The 21848-nt window shown below is 41.2% G+C and overlaps 1 protein-coding gene across 1 annotated transcript in view; it reads left to right on the top strand.

The window, feature by feature from the left end:
• SLX4IP (SLX4 interacting protein) overlaps positions 1-18176 on the top strand; it is a 215088-nt gene extending 196912 nt beyond the window's left edge. The window contains 3 exon segments of the mRNA XM_037051650.1: positions 15454-15554; positions 16841-17414; positions 17785-18176. Of these exon segments, the coding sequence (XP_036907545.1) occupies positions 15454-15554; positions 16841-17414; positions 17785-17937 (828 nt within the window). The 3' untranslated portion in view covers positions 17938-18176.
• The last annotated feature ends 3672 nt before the right edge of the window (positions 18177-21848 follow it).

The following is a 21848-nucleotide window of genomic DNA, read 5'->3' as shown; positions in this document are numbered from 1 at the left end:
GTCTTCCCTTCCAGTATTCCAAAGGAACCTACCCTTTGCTGAATTAGAATAGGATGACTTGTATCTGGGCCCTCTGTGCTTCTCTCCCTAAATGCGCCTTTACTTATGCAGAGACCTTAATCCCCCTTTGCTGACCACTTAGATGATAGATTGAATTAGGGAAACCACAGCAGGAAATAGAAAAAGTAGAAAATGGATCAGACTTCAAAGTATAAGACCTGCTTTGACCACTGCCTTTCCCCTCACTCACTGGATGACAAATCATTTGGTTTCTTGGAGCACTGGTCCCCTGACTTGTTAAGCAGAAGGAAAAGTGAGGCCTTCCCAGCATTTCTTACGGATCAAGTGAGATAATGAATGTAAAAATGTCTTGTAAACTCTGAAGCACTTATGCAGTATTATTATTGTCGCAATTTCAATTATTTCTAAAGAGGAGTTAATGTAAATGCCATTACTGCCAGATGAGCAGACGGCTGCTCATCTCTCCTTCCCTGATAGAAATGAGAATAATACCCAATAATATTCATCTGTATGTATTTTCCCAAGAGGCTCAGGCCCCTCGTGTTTTGTTTATCTCCACTTGCCAGCCCAGATTCATTGTGCAGCTATAATAACTGAAATACCAAAAAGTTCAATGATAAGCTCCCATTTAGCCAGCAAGTCAGTGATGGAATACAATAGTCCAGGGGGTATATTTATTGTATGCTTTTATAGCATAAATATGTGACCTTCGGTGGCAATTCTGTTAACCAGCATCCATAGGAGGAGGAAGAAGAGTAGAGACCACCCAGCTAAAATGCCTTTTATTTCCAGTAGTTGCCAATAGACTTACACTGAAACACAGCCCTGAAGGAAGGACCCACTAACGTCTTTAAGGTATATAGGAGTTTGGAGACAGCAAACTTCTCAGGCCAGAATTCCTAAAAGCACACATGGTCATCAGAACACCCACAGTGATAGCAGAGTTTGACATGCAAGTGGATTATGTTTGGAAAGTTCATTAATGAACAGATGATTTAGAATTCAGTACTTATTTTCCCAAGGAAACAGTCTCATAAATGAGGTAAGGTTCCCAGACTATTGAGATTGGAGTTTTTGGAATGAGGGGGTCTTGCTGTCTGTGTTCAAGGAAAATTGGAAGAGCTATTTCTTCTGCATCCCTGGGCAGAGGGCCAGCTCTGAACAGAATTTTGAAATAAGGCAGTCATCTGTAATGTCTTCTCTCTGGCTCTGACAGCTCTTTCCCACCAGCGACCAGAGTCACAGCGGGCCCTCTTTTTGGCTAGCCCTACTACCTGTGAAGCTGAACTACATACTTACCCACCTTCTCCCTCCCAGACCCACATGCTTAGCCCACAGGAGATGTTAGGGAAAAGATTATCATCCTGAGTGAAGGAAGGATGATAATCCTTCCTGCGGCTGTTGGCATTTTTCAACTACACACTTCTGTGAGGGAGGTATTTTCCAATAAGGAGACCCCCACAGGTGAGCTGGTTCTGACTGGGACAATTTTCAGTAAGTTTCTCTCTATTTTTCACACATATTTCCTTTCTACTTTTAAACTAGGCATTATTAACCTATGATTCATGAATTCCTAAAACAAAAAAAAGTTGTATATACTTTTATGTTTTTCTAGTCAGAGTTAAATAGCTTTCATTCATTTCTCAGAGTAGTCAGAAAGCTTCCCCAACTTTAAGAAGTGCTGGCCCCAAACCTACAAATTTTTAAAACATCCAAATTTTGTCACACTTGTATGGCACTGGAGATGCAACTGTGGGGCCTAAGGTTGTTCAAGATTTATTTTTAGGTTTTTGAGGGTAAGTGAATATAAACTGGAAAATCCCTGTGAAATATGTACTTCCTACTAAATAACTTCCTTGATTTTTTTCACTGATATTTTCAGGTTAACATTCTTTGCAATTGTTTATTTGTACTTCCCTAGATCTACATAATACAGTTGTGTAGTCATAATTCAGAAAAGAACAAAACTTTAAAAAAATATTTAAAAAAAAACTAAAGTGCCCACTAACGCAGGCAGCAGCAGCATTAGCAAGCCTGTGCTCCACTTCCACTTAAAGGACCTGTCCTTTCATAGGGAGGCTGAGAATGGAGTGCTACTAAAAGGGACACAGCACCAGAGAAACCAAGTGAGATAAAAGACTTGCCCCTCGTGGTGGGAATTGGGCAGATGACTCAGCCTCCCAGGGCATCAGTTTCCTCAGCTCTGAAATGGGGAAAGTCGTGTCTGCCTCATGGGTGTCTCGTGAAGACTCACTCACCAGGTGCTGGTCTCTGTATCAAGTGCTTCTTCTTTGTTGTCTCAGTACGGATATCCTCCATTGTTAATTACCTTTATAGAAAACGACTTCAGCCCACAGTGGAATTCACATGAATACCACTTACCTTTTTATTTATCTCTTCTTGCTTCAGTTCCTTTGAGTCAATACACATACGTATTTCTCTTCTTTTAATTGTTCATTACTACTCTATCCCGCCTGTTTAACACATTCCAATTCCTTTACTTATTATCAAGTAATTTAAGAAAATATTAGAAGTGGAATATGGAGAAGAGAGACTTCTTCCTCATTTTAAGATGTGTGGCTTGCATGTGGTCACCTTGCATCATGGTCTGACGTTCTGGTCATTGTCATATTTCTTGCTCTTCTTGGGCTGCTTTTCTATATGTAACTCAGCTGTTCATCACATTTCAGAATACTGATGCTCCTCAAAATCATTAGGCATTACACTAACATTCAAGAATAACCTTCTTTTTGCCTTACCATAAAGTCATAAGAATTGAAAGTAGTTCCAGCTTTATATTTTATTATTATTTTTAGCACTCAAGTGAGCTGATAACATAGTACTTTTACTCTGTTTTTATTGTTTGCAAAAGGCCTTTGTTGTTTATAGGGGGTGTTGCATACAATAACTTATTCAGTGCAACAAATCTGAGAAGAGATTGTATCAGTCTTGAACCTTTTAGTTTTCAAGGGACAGGAAGGCCAACTTAGAATGGCTTAGCGAGGCTCTGACTGCTAGCTGAGTTGGTTAGATCATTGTCCCAGTATGCCAAGGTTGAGGATTTAATCATGGTCAGGGCACACACAAGAATCAACCACTGAAGGCATAAGTAAGTGGAACGACAAATTGATGTTTCTCTTTTTCTCTTCCTCTCTCTCCCAAATGAATAAATAAAAATTTTTATACATGGCTTAGCAAAAAATGAAGGTTTTGGTTTCATGTGCCTGAAAAGTCCAGGATCCAGGTATGGCTTCATTAGAGGCACAAAGACTATCATTAAGACTGTTTCTCACCATCTTTTGGTTCTGCCTTTTACTGTGTTGGCTTTACTCTCAACCTGTATGTGGTAGTTGTTCCTGGCACCTCCAGGTCCATGGGAAAAGAGAGCAGGCCTCTTCCCAGGCTGCCTGTAGTTCATACATCTCTTTGCAGCTCATGAGTTCTGTACTCTGATTGGCCTGGACTGGGTCAGGCATGGAGACAAGGCCTCCTGAAAGCATGGACATTGGATGGATAGTGGGCACATGATTCCCTAGAAGAAAATCTGAGTATTTTCAAGGAAGTGAATTAGTGTCCATTACCAAGATATTAGTACCACCCCTTTTTCTCATAGATGAGGAAACTGATGTTTAGAGAAGATAAGTGGCTTATCCAGATCTCACCATGAGGTAGTAGCTGAGAGGGACCTGGAACCAAGAACTCAGGGACAACTCAGGGTCCTGTACTCTTTCTACACCTCCATCTCTGATCGTGACAACAATGACCCACAGAGCACAGTGCAGAGAACACTGCACAGGGGCCAGGACTTCTCAGCTCAGTTCTGCCCCTAGCTAACTGTGCTGCCCTAGACACTTAGTCTATTAGGTCTCATTCTTCTCAGTCTGTCAAATAGAGACAATGCCTGTCTGTCTGATACCCAATAAGACTCCGATGAGATGGGCGGGGAAGGACTTCAATCATGTAAGTTCCCTACAGGCACAAGGCATTCTTTGCCTTTGTAAAAACCCCACTTGGTTTGTACAGGCATCAGGTTTTCTTTTCCAGTAGTGTCAAGAAAATGTGTTCAGTGCATTCCAGTTTCCAAAGAGTGCTTCATCTACCTCACTCTATTTAAATTTCCCAAAGAACCCTGACCAGGTAAATGAGAAACCACCCATCAGGGGGATGAGAAACTGGCTCTGGGACAAGCAGTCAAGGACCTTTCCTCCCTCCCCCTTGCCTCTGTGCTTCACCTCCCAACCTCTGGGTGTTCACCTGATTTGATCCACTCTGGGAATAACATTCTCAGCAGATGTGACCACAAGAAATTCAGAAACAGTAATATTTAGAACATGACCATTAACTGTGTATTTTAATGTTCTACTATGAACTACCTCCTTTTAAAATACTTTGGGTGAGTTATTAATTAATTTTATTTGAATAAAACAGAGAAGAAACTCATGTATATGACCATGACAAAATAGATTCAACTCTCAGAAGGTAAGGGTGGAGAAAACCACAGTCATTACTACCTTAAGTACCACTGTGAGAAAAATCTTAGCACTAAAGAGCTTTTTCCCCATTCTCGATTTATTGCCCTCTTACCAGGCAGCATTTTCAGCAGCCCTGGAAACCAGAGTTTGGTGGGTTAGTTCCGGCCTAATCTTCCACTTGTGACTCTGAGGGCTCTAGGAGCCACCACACTGTCAGGCAGCATAGTTGTGGTAAGCTGTCATCGTGGTGCTCACGCAGGGCTCTAGGAGTGACCAGCAGCCTGATATCATGGCCCCAAGGGTCTGCTCCTCTCTGTTGCAACCTACACTCACGTTGATGTCCCAGGGCCCACAGCCAAGAGTTTCAGAGTACACAGTAAGAGTTTCCCAGAAGGAGCCATGTCTGTCAGATGAGTAGTGGCATTGTCACCCATGCTGTTTGTCCATATTGAATCACGTCCCTGGGGTGTAGTAATATTATCATCTGCTTCATCAAGTTGTTCTGAAGGGTGACATTGGTAAATATATGAAACAGTGCCTGACACACAGTCAGAGGTTGGCACACAGTAGCTGATCACATCTCTCCAAATATGCCTGTTCCAGAGTCATCACTGACTCACCCTCCATTAACCACCTCCTGCAATCCAGCTACCATCCCATAACTCTGCTCCTTTTTACTGCAAACTCTTCAAAGGTGTTGTCTAGACCTGTGCTGGCCAACACTGTAGCCTTTCGCCACATTTGGCTGTGGAGCATTTGAAATGCAGCAAGTCAGAAATGATGTAGTGTAAGCGTAGAATACACACAAGAGTCAAACACTTAGTATAAAAATGTAAAATATCTCAGTATTTTTACTGATTACATTTTATGATAATGCCATTTAATATATCAAGTTAAATAATATGTTATTGAAATTTAATTTCACCAGTTTTTTTTACAATTTTAATGGATCTGTATAAAATTTAAAGTTACATGTACCACCCATGACACATTTATACCAGATTGCTCTGATCTCCACTCCGTGCTTTGCTCTTGAAATCATCCCAGGTGAGCTCAGGTTGCAACGCTTCACCAAAACAGCTTTTGTCAAGTCACCTTCTACTGTTTCCTTTAACCAGCAAACAGTATTTGACATAGTTGTCACTTTCAGTGAAGCACTTTCTTCTCTTGCCTCTAGAGACTCCTGTTATCTTGACTTTTCTCTTTCCTCATAATATCCTTTCCTGAATCATCCTTATTCCCAACTTTTTTTCTCATCCAAACTCCCTGCTGTAGCTCATTTTGACTGGTATCTTTAAATATCATCTCTGTGGACTTCCCAGCTTTGTGTCTGTAGCCCAGACCTCTCTCTTCCTGCAGCCTGTATCTTAACTGCCTGCCAAGCCTCTCCACATGTATGTCCAGGAGGACTCTTAAAGTGTACATACCTAAAATTGATTTCTTGGTTCCACTTCCCCAAGCCTACGCCTCCCCCTGTACTTCCTGTATTGGTGAAGGGTACTTCCAAATAAAACCATACAAGTTGGAGTCATCCTTGACTTTTTTCTTCCTCTTATCCCTTATATTTAATCTATCAATACATTCTTTTGGGTCTCTCTTCACATTTTATTTCTAATCTAACTATTTCTCCACCCCACCCCCCACCTCCTGCAAGACCCATCATGTCTAAATGGAATCTTGCAGTAGCCTCATCACTGGTCTCCCTGCTTCCACCTGGTCCTACTAAACCCAAGATAATACTTCTTTTTCTTTTTTATTGAATTTATTGGGGTGACATTGGCTAATAAAATTATATAGGTTTCAGGTATACAATCCTATAATGCATCATCTGTATATTGTATATTTACCACTCCAAGTCAAGCCTCCTTCCCCTTTTACCATTTATTTCCCCTTTTACCCTCTTCTACCTCCTCCATTCTGTGCATGCCCCCTGCTTTTTCTTTTGGTAAACACCATCCTGTTGTCCATGTCTATTAGGTTTTTTTTTTCTTTTCCCAAATCCCTTCACTGTTTTCACCCAGCACCACAACACCCCTCCCCTCTGACAGCTCTCAGCCTCTTCTCTATAAGTCTGGTTTATTTTGTTACTTTATTTTGTTCATTAGATTCTACATATGAATGAAGTCATATGGTATTTGTCTTTCTCTGACTGGCTTATTTTACCTAGCATAATGTTCTTCAGATTCATCCATGCTATCACAAACGTTGATGAAGATTTCCTTCTGTTTTATGGCTGAGTAGTATTCCATTGTGTAAATGTGCCATAGCTGTTTTATCTACTCATCTACTGATAGGCAGGGGCTGCTTCCAAATCTTGACTACTATAAATTACACTGCAGTGAACATAGGGGTGCATATATTCTTTCAAATTAATCTTTTGAGTTTCTTCAAATATATTTCCAGAAGTGGCATTACTGGGTCATAAGGCAGTTCCATTTTTAATTTTTCGAGTTAACTCCATACTGTTCTCCACAGTGGCTGCACCAGTCTGCACTCCCACCAGAAGTGCCCTGGAGTTCCCTTTTTTTACATCCTCTCCAAGACTTGTTGTTTATTGATTTATTGATGATAGTCATTTTGCCATATATGAGGTGATACCTCATTGTAGATTTTTTTCTTTTATTTTTCCGTTACATTTTTCCCCCCGTATACCTCCCTCTTTCCTACAATCACCACACTATTGTCCGTATCCATGAGACCTTTTTCATTTTTTTTCGATTCCTCCACTCCCTAACCCCAACCCAGAGCTGTTAGCCAGCTTTCTATCTATGAATCTGTCTCTGCTTTGCTTGTTAGTTCAGTTCATTCATTAGATTGCACATATAAGTGAAATCATATGTTATTTGTCTCTCTCTGGCTGGCTTATTTCACTTAGCATAATGTTCTCCTGGTCCATTGATGCTGTCACAATGGTAAAATTTTCTTCTTTTTTATGTCTGAGTAGTATTCCATTGTGTGAGTGTACCGTAGTTGTTTTATCCACTCATCTACTGATGGACACTTGGGTTGCTTCCAAATGTTGGCTGTTATGAATAAAGCTGCAGTGATCATAAGGGTGCTTGTGCTCTTTCAAATTAATGTTTGGGCTTTCTTCAGATAAATTCCCAGAAGGGGAATTGCTGGGTGATAAGGCAGTTCCATTTTTAATTTTTTGAGGTAACTCCATACTGCTTTCCACAGTGGCTGCACCAGTCTGCAGTCCTACCAGTAGTGCAAAAGGGTTCCCCATTCTCCACATCCTCTCCAGCACTTGTTGTTTGTTGATTTATTACTGATAGCCGTTAGCAATTCTGAGCACTGTGTGGTGATATCTCATTGTGGTTTTCATTTTAATTTCTCTGATGATTAATGGCATTGAGCATCTTTTAATATGTCTGTTGGACATCAGTATGTCCTCTTTGGAGAAATATCTGTTCAGGTCCTTTGCCCATTTTTTAATCGGATTGTTTAGGGTTGTTGTTTGTTTGTTTGTTTTGGTGTTGAGTCTTCTAAATTCTTTATAAATTTTGCTATTAACCCCTTACCAGATATATCCTTGGTGAAAATGTTCTCCCATTTAGTGGGTTGTGTTTTTCATTTTCTTGATGGATTGCTTCGTTGTGCAAAACTTTTTAGTTTGATGTAAACCATTTGTTTATTTTTTTGTTTCCCTTGCCCAAGGTGATATGTCAGAAAAAATATTTCTACAAGAATTGTCTAAGGTTTTGCCGCCTATGTTTTCTTCTAATTTTTTTATTACAAGTCTAACATTTAAGTCTTCAATCCAGTTTGAGTTTATTCTTATATATGGTGTAAGAAGGTGGTCTAGCCCTGGCCAACATGGCTCAGTGAGTTGAGCATTGTCCTGAAAAGCCAAAGGTTAGCGGTTCAGTTCCCAGTTAGAGCACTTGCCTTGGTTGTGGTCCTTGTCCGCAGTTGAGGTCCATGCAAGAGGCAATCATTTGATGTTTCTCTCCCTCTTTTTCCTCCCTTCCTTCCCTTCTCTCAAAAATAAATAAAAATTTTCTTTTATTTTTTAAAAGATTTTATTTATTTATTTTTAGAGAAAGTGGAAGGGAGATAGAAAGAGTGGGAAAGAAACATCAATGTGTGGTTGCCCCTCACGCACTCCCTACTAGGGGTTGAACCGATGACCTTTTGCTTTGCAGTTCGGTGCTTAGTCCACTGAGCCACATCAGCCTGAACTAAACATTTCTTTTTAAAAAAGAAGGTGGTCTAGTTTCATTTTTTGCACATATCTGTCCCAGTATTCACCATTTATTGAATTGACTATATTTATTCTATTATATGTCCTTATTACCTCCTTTGTCAAATATTAATTGACCATAAAGCTATGGGTTTATTTCTGGGTTCTCTGTTCTGTCCCACTGATCGCTGTGTCTGTTTTTATGCCAGTTCCAAGCTGCTTTGATTACTATGGCCTTGTAGTATTTTTTGATATCAGGTAGTGTGATTCCATAAACTTTGTCTTTTTTCTCAAAGTTACTGAGGCTAATCAGGATCTTTTGTGGTTCCATATAAATTTTTGAAATATTTGGTCTAGTTCTGTGAAATATGCCATTGGTATCTTGGTAGAAATTGTGTGCAATCTATAGATTGCTTGAGGTTCTGTGACATTTGAATGATGTTAATTCTTCCTATCCATGAACACAGTATGTGCTTCCACTCATTTGTATTCTCTTCCATTTTTTTCTTCAGTTTCTTATCATTTTCTCAGTGTAAGTCTTTTACATCCTCAGTTAGATTTATTCCTAGGTATTTTAAAAATATATATTGTATTGATTATGCTATTACAGCTGTCCCATTTTCCACCCTTATTCCCCTCTGCCCTGCATACCCCCTTCCACCCACATTCCCTGCCTTTAGTTCATATCATATAAGTTATTTGGCTTCTACATTTCCTATACTATTCTTACCCTCCCCCTATCTATTTTCTACCTACCATCTTTGCTTCTTATTCCCTGTACCTTTTCCCCCTCACTGACCCCACTCCCCTGCTGATAACCCTCCATGTGATCTCCATTTCTGTGATTCTGATCCTGTTCTAGTTGTTTCCTTAGTTTGTTTTTGTTTTTGTTTTAGGTTCAGTTGTTAATAACTGTGAGTTTGTTGTCATTTTATTGTTTATATTTTTTATCTTCTTTTTCTTAGATAAGTTCCTTTAACATTTCATAAAAGGGCTTAGTGATGATGAACATCTTTAACTTGACCTTATCTGGGAAGCACTATATTTGCCCTTCCGTTCTAAATGACAGCATTGCTGGTAAGAGTATTCTTGGATGTAGGTCCTTGCCTTTCATGACTTAGAATAATTTCCAGCCCCTTCTTGCCCGCAGGGTTTCTTTTTAGTAATCAGTTGATAGTCTAATGGGAACTCCTTTGTAGGTAATTATCTTCTTTTCTCTTGCTGTTCCTCCTTGGGTCCAGCTTCTTTGGGACTCTCTGAGCTTCCTGGACTTCCTCGAAATCTATTTCCTTCACCAGATTGGGAAAGTTCTCCTTCATTATGTTGTCAAATAAGTTTTCAATTTCTTGCTCTTTCTTTTCTTCTGCTGGCACTCCTATGATTCAGATGTTGGAATGTTTAAAGATGTCCTGGAAGTTTCTAAGCCTCTCCTCATTTTTTTGAATTCTTGTTTCTTCATTCTGTTCTGGTTGAGTGTTTCTTTCTCCCTTCTGGTCTACACCATTGATTTGAGTCCCGGTTTCCTTCCCACACTGTTGGTTTCCTGTACATTTTCCTTTATTTCACTTTTCATAGCCTTCATTTTTTCATCTATTTTGCAACCATACTCAACCATTTCTCTGAGCATCCAGATTACCAGTGTTTTAAACTCTGCATCTGATAGGTTGGCTGTCTCTTCATCACTTAGTCATATTTTTTCTGGAGTTTTGATCTGTTCTTTCATTTGGGCCCTTTTTTTCCCCCCTCAGCCTGCTTGTTACGTATTAGGGGCAGAGCCTTAGGTTTTCACCAAGGCGGGGCATACCTCATCACTGTGTTATGTCACTGTATGTGGGGGAGGTGTCCAAGAGGGAACAATGGTGCTTGCTCTGCTCTGTGCCAGTTTTCAGCCCAGTTTTTCTGCTACCCACAATCAAGTAGGCTCTTCTGATGCTGATTCCCAGGTGGGTGGGTTTATGTACATTCTGGGACCCTGTGGGTCTCTCCAATGAACTCTCCTATTAAGCTGGGAGTTTCTCGCACTGCCACCTCAACCCCTACAGGTGTTTTCAGTCAGAGGCTTTGAGGCTTTATTTCCCTGAGCTGGAACCCTGGGTTGCTCACTCCCCAGTTGTTCCTCCTGGTTTATCTGCAAATGAATGTGGGTCTACCCAGTCTGTAAGCAGCCGCCTCACCTGGTCCTCCAGCCTCCGCCCTGCCTCAAGTGCTCTCTGCTCCTTCTACCAGTCTAGACGAATGTTTCTTCTTTAACTCCTTGGTTGTGGGACTTCCATACAGTTGTATCTTATATCAGTTCTGGTTGTTTTTTTGTTTTTAAATTTGTTGTCTTTCTTTTGGTTGTTTGAGGAGGCACAGTGTGTCTACCTATGCCTCCATCTTGGCTGGAAGTCACCTTTTGGAGGGGGGAGTTGTGAATGAGATTGTTTTCTTAGCCAAGATGATCCATTTAAAATCTCATTTCTTCTTGGAAACTTCCAGAGAAGAATAAATTTCCTCAGAATAAAATATGCTGTCCTTAAAAAAATCTGTACACGAATTGTAACCCCAATCACCACCAATGTGCACACAGGTATGTACACACACACACACGCACACCCACACCCACCCCTGCCCCTCTTACCTGCTTACTGACCTCTTCCTCTGATTTGCTTTCCTGTTCCTGCCCGCTTCCAGGCAGTGTCTGTTTTCAGAGCCTCAGTGCTCATGCTTCTCACTGCCTGAAATGCTCTTCTCTATATTTTTACATGGCTTGTTCTTCACTCAGGTTTCTGGGTAAAGCTCACCTTGTTTACCACAGCCTTCCCTGACTATCATGTCTAAAACAGCACTGCTTTGACCCCTTAGAGGTTTATATCTCTTAATAACATCACCTAACCTATGCTTGTTTGTTTCTTGTCTTTCTCATTGGGATGGAGTCTTCATGAGAGCAAAAATAATTTTTATGGATCCATGTCCTTTCCTACAAGGTCCTCAAACAGTGCTTAGTACAGCCCTGACCTGTGTGGCTCAGTTGCTTGGGTGTCATCCCACAAGCAAAATGTCGCCCATTTGATTCCCAGTCAGGGTAACATGCCTGGGTTGCAGGCTTGGTCCCAGGTCGGGGTGCGTACAAAAGGCAACCGATTGATGTTTCTCTCTGACATCAGTCTTCGCACTAGCCTTTGGGAATTGCAGCTATGTTAGCCTCTCTTCCCCCCTCCCCTCTCTTCTCAAAATAAATGAATCTCTAAAAAAATACATAACCATACCGGGTATAGAGTTCAGTGATTCTGCTGGACTCTGCTCAGTCCTTGCTCCTTTAGGACAGAAGTTTATTAACTCTGCTGAGTATCGGAATGACGGAGGCACTTGCCTAAAACGCACATGCCCTGATGACCCCACCCCCAGTGGTGCAAACACAGTAGATTTTGGGGGAGAATCCAGAACATTTTTGAACAAGCCCCCCACTACATTTTGATGACGACTACACTTTGCAAAAGTTGCCTCAGTGTACCAGCTTACATTTATTTATGTTTCTCTGCTCTGTTGAGAATTGTTTCATGTGTACCAGCAGTTCTTGAATTACCTGGGAACCTACATAGAGATCTCCTAGCCCATCCCATATTTTGTGAATCAGAACTTCCAGGGATGGGGCCTGGGAATCCATACTTTTGAAAACCTCCCTCCATGCTTCTAATACTGAATCTATGATAGCCAGTCTTCTCACTAGCCTTTGGGAATCCCAGCTATGTTTTACAGACTCCTTAAAGAGGTAGTAAACTCAAGAGCTGGTGCTCTTTATGTCTTTCTAGGCCAGCTTCTTTCCCTATTCCCACATTAATCCAACAGTGTTCTGTTAAAAAAAAAAAAGCATGTTCAATAAGTCACTGTGGATATAATGCCTGCATCTATCCACAACTTCAACTTGCCTTCATAACTTGAATATTAATCAGTATTTATAACTACGTTTCAGTCTAGTTATTCTCTGACTAGAGGCAGGAAGTGAGTCTTAGTTGCCCAGCTAATTCTGGTGGTGGCTCTCTTTATAGTACCTTCTGTCCAGAAATTTAAAATGTGTTTTCCATGTCAGACCAAGTAGCATTGGGGTAATGTTGGCCATCATTATACTCAGACTCTAACCTACTCGACCTGCTCCTTGGACCCGTACTGGGGCACATGTGCTTTAGCTGTACCTTCCGTGGTCTCCAGAGAGCATCCTCGGGGGGTGGGGACAAGGCCTGACGCCTTGTCTGGCAGCCTGCCTGGTTTGCTCAAGCTGCCAAGGAGGGTATCCCTCTAGATTAGATTCCTTCTGGGGCTGGTGACCTTGCCTTCTTTCTGTTCTGTTCTGTCCTGGAATTATATCTAGACACTTTTTGCAAGTGGAAAGTTTTATAACTAAAATCCTCAAAGTATTACCAAAAATAAAAATTAATAAATTTGGGATGGGGCAGGTGACCAGGAAATGATATTTGCAGAATTTTATTCCTTGGCAGACTCAGAGCCAGCTTTCAGGTTGTGAAGAATCATTTATGTAGGCCAGAAAAGGTCATCTTGGTTATCCTATTTCTTAAATACCCATGGGCTACTCACTCTGGACATTGGATGGCCAACTGGTAGCCTTTTTAATTATGTTGAGTTTTTCTGTATTCTTTGCAGAAGATATCAGGGCAGAAGCTAAAAAGGAGTAGTATCATCCAGGTATGCTGGAGAAACACTTGAAACCCCAGCACACACTGTCTGCACCTGAGAGTTTTGCCTCTGGATAAGCCATGGATTTGCATTTTGATACCCTGTGTGAGAAGCCATTAGTAATCGGGACAACTCCCTTGGGAAATCCCATTCCCAGGTGGAAGCTGCTTCCACTGGAGAACTTGTTTGGGGGGCAGCAGAGGCTGTGATTTAGCGACAAAGGATACTGAATTGACCCAAGAAATGTAAGAATGAGAGATTTCTAATGAGATCTGACAGTTCAAGGGCTGAAGAAGGAGTCTAATCTTTTTTTCCTGCCCACCCAGTCTCCATACAAATGTAAATATGCTTTCTTCAACAAATTGCCAAATGTGGTTTTAATTTGTGAGCTGGAGACCCTGCGTTGCCTTTTTTCTCTTTTCTTTCTCTTTTCTTTTTCTTTTTCTGAAAATGAAGTCACAGGTTTTGCACTTTTTGTACTGGACATTTCTTCCTGTCACTCAGTCACATTTTCTGTTGTCCTTTTTCCTCCAACGACCTTTTCCCCCATTGTTGGTTGTCAGAGGAATTTCGGATGAGAGTGCATCAGCCTGTGTGTTAAGGAAGTTTTTGAAGTTCCCATAGGAAATACCTAGTACTCTTTGCGTTTAAAAATAAATAAATAAAGGTCTTGATTGAATCCAATATGAGATTAGAAGTGTCACTATCACAGCATCCTACTCTCTGTGGTCTCCACAGCATCCATTGTTATTTATGACCCTGTCTGCCTTCCATTGTGGATTTCTTCCAGCCTTGGGGAATTTACATCATTCCTAATAGCAAAAGGCTTTCTGGTTCCCACAGAGTTGTTCAAAGCCTGACTCATGCTCCTTATGTTAATTGTTCAGCTCTGAAAATACAGCACTTACAGGGTGTGGTTGTGAGGGGGAAATCTACTGTACTTACAGGGCATGTTTAGAAGTGTTTCACACATAAATCTCAATCTCTCTCAATCGCTCTCATTTAACTTTTCAACTGTAACTCTTTTTGGTCAACTAGTAAGTCTTAGAGGGGGGAAAGAGAGAAGCATCCAAATGCAGTATCACCCAATAAAACCTGTAGCTTTTCCTTCACTAACTCTTAAAACTGACGTAGGTTGTACCTGGATATGACTTTGGGTAACACTGGTCAGTGTCTGAAACCATAGACTGGGCAGTGGTGGGATGTGGGGCACCCAGGCATACTGCTCGCTCTCTCGTGGGACTATTGAGAATTCCAATGTCAGTCTAAAGCAACTGTTACTGTGGCAGCAGCATTTTACTGTGGAATTTGAGGGAGAAAGGTATTTGGTGTCCTGGAAAATGAGAGAGAATAACACTTTGTCTGGATTATCCATTTGCTAACAAAAAGGAAACAATTCTGAAGAATGAAATGAGTCAACATTTGTGAAGGTTGGGAGGTTTTTACATTGTGTAATTACTTCCTAATGATGTCTTCACAAGAACATATAAGGATAGGTAGACAGATAATGTATGAATTATATAAAACCATGGTAATATTAGTTCAGTTAAGAAAAAAATTCCCAGGTTTTTAGTAGCCAAGATTCTCAAATTCCAGCTTTTAAAGAATTGGTATGAAAAGGCTTAACACTTGATGCATTCTTGAGTATTGCAGAGGCCATATTCTGTATTTTTGTAACAAAAGGAAATGCGGAGAATTCTTAGGATAGCCAGGGTACAGACCACTGTACCACCAGGTCTCTGAAAGATCAAGGCCCATAGTCATACTGCTACCTGGCTTCAAGATTCTGGGCTTTGGCACAATCTGGACCTCAGAGATACCACATGTTGGCCAGGAGTTCCCAGGTGGTTTGGAATCACCATCCTTTCCATCACAATCTTGTATACATTGTTGCTGCACATGAATGTATGAAGTATGTGGGCTGGGACTTGACAATTTACCAAAAAGTTCTAGATTTAAAACTATTAAAATGCCTAACACTAAGCAGTTTCATCTCGTCCTCACAAAAATAAATCTGTTCACTGGGACATTTAGAGTGTTACTGTTTTGTCATGTTCAGCTAATAGATTTTTCTGTTTGAACCTTTGTTATCTTTTGGAGTAGATGGAAAGAGGTCTCCATGGAGTGTCTGATTATTTTGCTGAGTGTGCAGAGAGTCCACTTCCTCCCAGTGCAAAGCTCAAGAGAAATGCTCTGAAAGAAATGTAGGTCCGATGTGTTTCCTTTTTCTTATTTTTGACTGCCTATACATATGGATACGTAACAAGAAATCTGGAATTCAACAAGAGTACATAGAGCTTAATCACAACCCCCCTGGCACTGAGCCTACCTTCAGACACGTACACATACTTGCTCTTCCACCTTCCTCTCTTTCTCTTGCTTTCTGGACAACAGGAGTCAAGTTCTTGCTTCACAGGTGTGTTGCAAGGAGCACTTAATTATAAGCACTTTGAAGATGAAAAACACCTGTTGGCAGTTGTGTTTCATACAACTTGCAGAATGACTACAGACCTCAAAAAATACATTTCCTTTCTAAGACGCTTATTCTGACCCTAACATAATTATGATAATCCTCATGCCCTTGATAGGAATAGTAAGAACATAAATCTGTGTATTTCTTTCCAGACCAAAGCTTATTCAAAATAAATATTTCAGCTTCATTGTTTTGAGTTTGGTGGTTTAAGAAATTTCTTGCCATTCACAAGCCTGCAAATATACACCTAAGTCAAAGTCTCTAGTTTCTGAGTCTTCCCACGAAGTGTTTATCCTGCCCCTCAGAGTAATTTTTAACTAGAGGGAAGTTTACATGAACTGCTGTCTATGCTGTAGAACAAGGGTTTGTGTGTGTGCACACATGTGCACATATGTACACACACTGGTGTCTGCCATGTTTCTACTTTCTTTCCATGCATACTCTCTGTAATTTTTCCCAGAATATTTTAAGTTATATTAACTGAATCCTATTTCCAATGGTTAATAAGCAAGCCTGACACCAACTAAATGGTGATTATATTTGAATAATACCTTGAAATAGCCTGAGAGAAATTCCAGAAGATTGTTCTTTACTTACAAATAGACATTGTGTGTGTCTCTGTGCATGTTCTTGTACACATACACACAGAGACACATAAATACAGCTTGTGCTTTGGATGTATTTGAGCATGTACTTCTGGGGATGAAAATCAATATATCAAGTTGACCCTTAACATCTGAAATGAATACTTGTCTGTCTTTGTTAGAGTAGGAACTCCACTGATAAGCCAGTGATCAGTAAATAAAGTGTTCCCTGGTGCATCCCAGTGCACTGGAAAATGTGACTGCTCTTTCCTGACCCAGGCTGCATTTAAACCTACACTTGGGGATTTTTCTAGGTCTGTCAGGGAGATAGGGAAAAGGGAACGTAGTGCACGCTTTCTTTTTTCAGGTGTAGGAGATGTGGTAAGGGGAATTTGGAGGAAACCATAACATTACAAAAAAATTTTTTTTTTAGTGTGAAAAGAGCTGAAACAAAAAGCAGCATCGTGAGCAAATCACAGAGCAGCAGGGATTCTGTGGGAACATCTAATGACTCAGTGATTACAGAGATGGCAGTGAGAAGAGGTGATAGTCCAGCTTCATCCAGTGCCCGACAGGAGGCCATGGGACGAGCAAAGGATTACATAAAGGCAGCTGAGAGCCAGTGGGGGCTCCCTGCTCAAAAGCTGGAAAATGTTCATCAGGCCCAGCCAGAAGACACTAGCAGCCAGCAAAAACCTCATCCTGGGGAGTGGTTAGAGACAGGGCTTCTAAGCAGGAGCCCTGTCTGGAGATGTGAGTCAGCATCACCACGTCCAAAACAAAGTCCACGAGGGGCCAGAGCACAACAGAAACGCAGGAACTGTGGCTCTGTGGAAGACTTCGACCACCACAAGAGAGTTTCTTTTGGAAGTGATTGATTAGCCCCGAGAGAAATAGTGGTGGAAAAAAGCAAAGCTGTCAGAGTTTTACCAACTTTAGAGCTGTTAGATCCAGGGTTACTTTTGAAACGAGATTTGGCGAAAACCATGTCTAATGAAGAGTTGCATGTTTTTGTATAAAGGACACATGTACAAAACCAAAGTCGGGGAAGATCTGTGGTGGGAAGTGGGGGTGGCCGGGATGCAGGGGGGGGGGGGCGGGCACAGGATGGAGACAACTGTACTTGAACAACAATAAAAAATGTGGAGGGGAAAAGAGTTGCATGTTTTGGAAAATCTGTCCTCCGGACATCTTCTGAAAAATAAGCAAGGGCTAGCAGAGCAAACCGGCTCAGCCACAAACACTGAGAGGTTAGCTACAATTCATGGCAGCCCAACCAAGAAAAGGAAGAAATATGAAAGAGNGGGGGGGGGGGGCGGGCACAGGATGGAGACAACTGTACTTGAACAACAATAAAAAATGTGGAGGGGAAAAGAGTTGCATGTTTTGGAAAATCTGTCCTCCAGACATCTTCTGAAAAATAAGCGAGGGCTAGCAGAGCAAACCGGCTCAGCCACAAACACTGAGAGGTTAGCTACAATTCATGGCAGCCCAACCAAGAAAAGGAAGAAATATGAAAGAGGCCACTAACTTACCAAGGAGGATTGCAAAGTTGAGGTTGAGAGATACAGGGGCCAAACGTATGAAAAATGAGAAGGCTGTATAGATGCTGTGATTTTAAAGGAATTAGAATGACTTTTTTATATAGAAAAATATGTCTCTGTGTTAGGGATAGCTTTCAAAGCAATCTCCTTCAGGAGCCCATACAAGGTATGTCCAGAAAGTATCCATCCATGTAATAAGAAAAATAGAAACATTTATTGAAGAAAATACAAGATGTAAGAAACATTGTACATAGGACAATAGTGCCTCGATCCCCTTCAAAGTAGGCACCTTGGAACCTCACACAGTTCCTTCCAGTCACCATGAGCTGCCTGGTTGTATTTTCCTGAATTCAGGCATGGTCTGAAATCTTCCCTCTCAGAGGTGATTTTAGTTTGGGGAAAAGCCAGAAGTCACAGGGTGTTAAATTGGGGCTGTAACGGGGCTGAGTCACCTGAGTGATTTTGATGTTTTGCCAAAAAACTGTGCTGGAGACATGATGCATGATGGGGCACATTGTCATGATGAAGCTGCCAGTCCCCAGTTGCCCACAGCTGCAGCCTTGTGAATCATCTGAATAGTTTCCACAGAGGAATGTTCAAGCTTAACACAAAATTTGATAAAGATCCATTGCTGTACTTGCTCAGTCATTTTGAATGTGATGGCCACACAGTACATGTGCTCCCTCAGTGACTCCCCCACTGACTAGTGCAGTGAAGTAGTCATTGTTAACACATGGGCATTCCAGTCCACTCTCTTTGTCTGCTTTGTTACATTGATGTCACACAAACTGTTCTTGTTATACTAACAGTGGCTGTACTTTTTCCCTACAGACCTTGTATGCTTGTTCTAACAACATTGCTACTTTCTCATCATACTTTATAACTGTCATCAGAGAATTATTTTAATGATTAACAGTCATTCATCTTGTCAGGGACAACACCTTTCATGAAGAACTGCCCGAGGAAACCAATCACATGTCTCCTGGGCACATGTCTGTATAGACCATGCAATGGCCATGTAAAGATCGTGCCACAGTGCTGCAGTTGAGTTGCAGGCATAAATTTGTTCTCCTGCACCAGCATCATTGTCTGAAAATATGTTAGAAATGCAGAGTTTGGGCCCCACCCCAGACTTACTGAATGAGAAACTGGGTGATTCTGAAACAGACTCAAGGTCGAGACCCACCATACTGATTGGACACTCTCTAGTGTTTATTTCCTCTAGCCCGGCTTATCAGCTGGGGCCACATGTGGACACATACACCCTTGTGTTCCCTCAAACTTGGAAAGCATGTGAGTTCAGTGTTTGAGTCACTCTGTTCTCAGACCCTTAAGTGTGGTAGGCACAACACCCAGAGAGCTCTTACTTACCTTAAGAATTGCAGTACCTTTCACATATACCAATAATTTGGCCCACCACTGGAAAGCATGGCAGAGGCTTGTTCTTGCTTATAGCTCAGGCCTATCCCTGTCCCTACCCCTGAGATTTTGGTTAGATTCAGGATGGACTAGAACCCAAGGGGAACTTGGTGGCCAAAGTTTCTGGTTTCCCATTTGAAAGGCTTCACAGGCAGTTTAAATTTAAAGCAGGAGTCTGAGATTTGCAGTGTCACCCAGTGGCCTTGTCTCCAGTGGGCTTGCTGAAATGCCATGTAGTGAATCATAGCAATGACTTACTTTGCATGCATACCCACTAAAGATTTCTTTACCTCAATAGCATTCTGAAACAGGAAGAAATTGTCTTCAAAGGCCACCCATCAGTTATATCTCTGGTCAACATTGGGTGGTCCTTTGAAGTAGCACCTCCCTTTTAACAAGGAAAATAAAGTGTATTCCCCAAAGTGTTGAAGTTAGCAGAAAAATAACCCAGAAAAAGCCCAACAAAATACAAGAATATGGAAACAGTGTAAGTTCATACTTTAATTAGTGGTTTCTCCCACCTCATTGTGCCCTTCCCCACGTCTCCTTCCCCCACTTATATTGTAGTGTAAGATTCATTAAGCAGCAGCCATATTCCATTGCAGCATCTTAAGTCATGAAGTTCAGTCTTGGTCAATACCCACCCATGAATGTACATACTATTCCTTTGATGCTCTAAACCCTGCCTGGAAACCTGTCCCCTTTCTGTGGTCCCAGTCTCACCACCCCGACTAGGAACATGGCTTTGCCCACTGGTATCATTTCCTCTTCCTTCCTAGCTTTTTTCTTACCCCCAACTAATTCCAGCAGAATTCTGCTCACCCAGTAGGGGTCAACCCCACAGAATGGAAGCCCCCTGAGAAAGTGGAAGAACATGGATTTCTATAGCCCATCCAGGCCCCTCTCTTAGAGTGGACAGTATTCTAGGCTTGCTTTTCACTGAAGACAGGGCCACTATATGTCATTGAATCTTCTTAAACAGAAACAGTTATTGGAACAGTTTACACACAAATAACCCAGGTGATAAGCCAAGAAACAACAAGTTTCCTGGAAGAGTCTAGAATAAAGACAGCCATTCCTTAACAATAGCTGCTGCCTGCTGCAGAACCAGAAGGTGAAGTTTGAACTAGAGGCAACAGGGGAAGGTTTTTTTTTTGAAAGAAGTTTTTTTTTTTAAAAATACTTTATTTATTTATCTTTAGAGGGGAAGGGAAGGAGAGAAATATCAATGTATGGTTGCCTCTCGTGAGTTCCCCCCCTGGGGACTGGCCTGCAACCCAGACATGTGCCCTGACTGGGAATCGAACCGCGATTGTGTGGTTCGCAGGCCCGCGCTCAATCCACTGAGCTACACCAGCCAGGGCAAGAAGTTTTTATTTTATTAGTTAACCTGGGTTTGATGGTTAAAGCCAATTCTTATAATGATTTTCTTTCAAGAAAAGTCTGGGCATTAGAGTTTGTTATATTTGTGGAAATAATGATCACTGCGATGGAAGAGAAAAGAACAGTGCCATTGGTTGCAGATTGATACAGTCTTTCTCACAGCTCTCCTGCACGTGGGATTTTAGCAGGATTAATGGATGGAACAGCTCTCTCCTTCTGCACCGTGGCATGTGTTTGAGGAATTTTGCCTTCAAGCATTTTCCTTCCACATGTCTGAAACACCCCTGGATCTCTTGTTATTTGAGTCGTTCTGTGATTCTTTGGATATTTGGAAGTACAAAAGGGGAAATAGCTGCGGGGTTGCGGGGGGGTTGTTGTTGCTTATTAGGTGGGAAATGAAGGGTTCTTTACTGCTGGAACTGGTGTATGTTTTGATATTTTAAGTAATCTTAGTAATTCTGCAACTGAAAAATCTGGGATCCTGTCAATATACTTAAAAAGGGACAAGTTCTTCATCCATTTACTTAATAACCTAACATAAATGTATAGTCAAATCCCAGTAATTCTGATGATGCTTAGGAGAAATGTGGATCCACTTTGATTAATGTCACAACTTTGAACTCTCTAACTCTCTCAGTGTCGTAGCTTCTAAGTCACCTCTGTGGGCTTTCAAATGACTTTTTAATAGATTGGGTTTTGCTATGTTATGTTTTTTCATTTTTTGTCTTTTAACCAGAAATGTCTGAGAACAGTCAGTGTGATTTTCCTTACACATTTTTCTTTTCTTTGCCACTGGAGGTTAACTGTCATCCAGTTATGCATATAAATTGTGAAATGCAAAGGAGCAAACATTTGGTGAGAGAGGAGCAAGTGCTACAGCTTTTTTGTTCACTTATTTACTGTGGAAAAAGTAGGAAAATGTTTCTCATTTTATAAAAAGCAAGAGTCACAAAAACCCTCTATAGTTTGAACTATGGAGAATATAGTTATTCTCTGAATGAGATATCTCAAGATAGATTTGGGGGACAACAGTAACATCACAATTGTTTGCTTCTAGTGTCAAGTTTGGACTTCGCACGAATTGTACATATCAGT

Source organism: Sturnira hondurensis, unplaced genomic scaffold, assembly GCF_014824575.4.
Source record: "Sturnira hondurensis isolate 20B ecotype Veracruz unplaced genomic scaffold, ASM1482457v3 Scaffold0007401, whole genome shotgun sequence".
Classification (NCBI taxonomy): Eukaryota; Metazoa; Chordata; class Mammalia; order Chiroptera; family Phyllostomidae; genus Sturnira; species Sturnira hondurensis.
The sequence above is the reverse complement of the archived record's forward strand: the minus strand, read 5'-3'. Positions and strand labels throughout refer to the sequence as shown.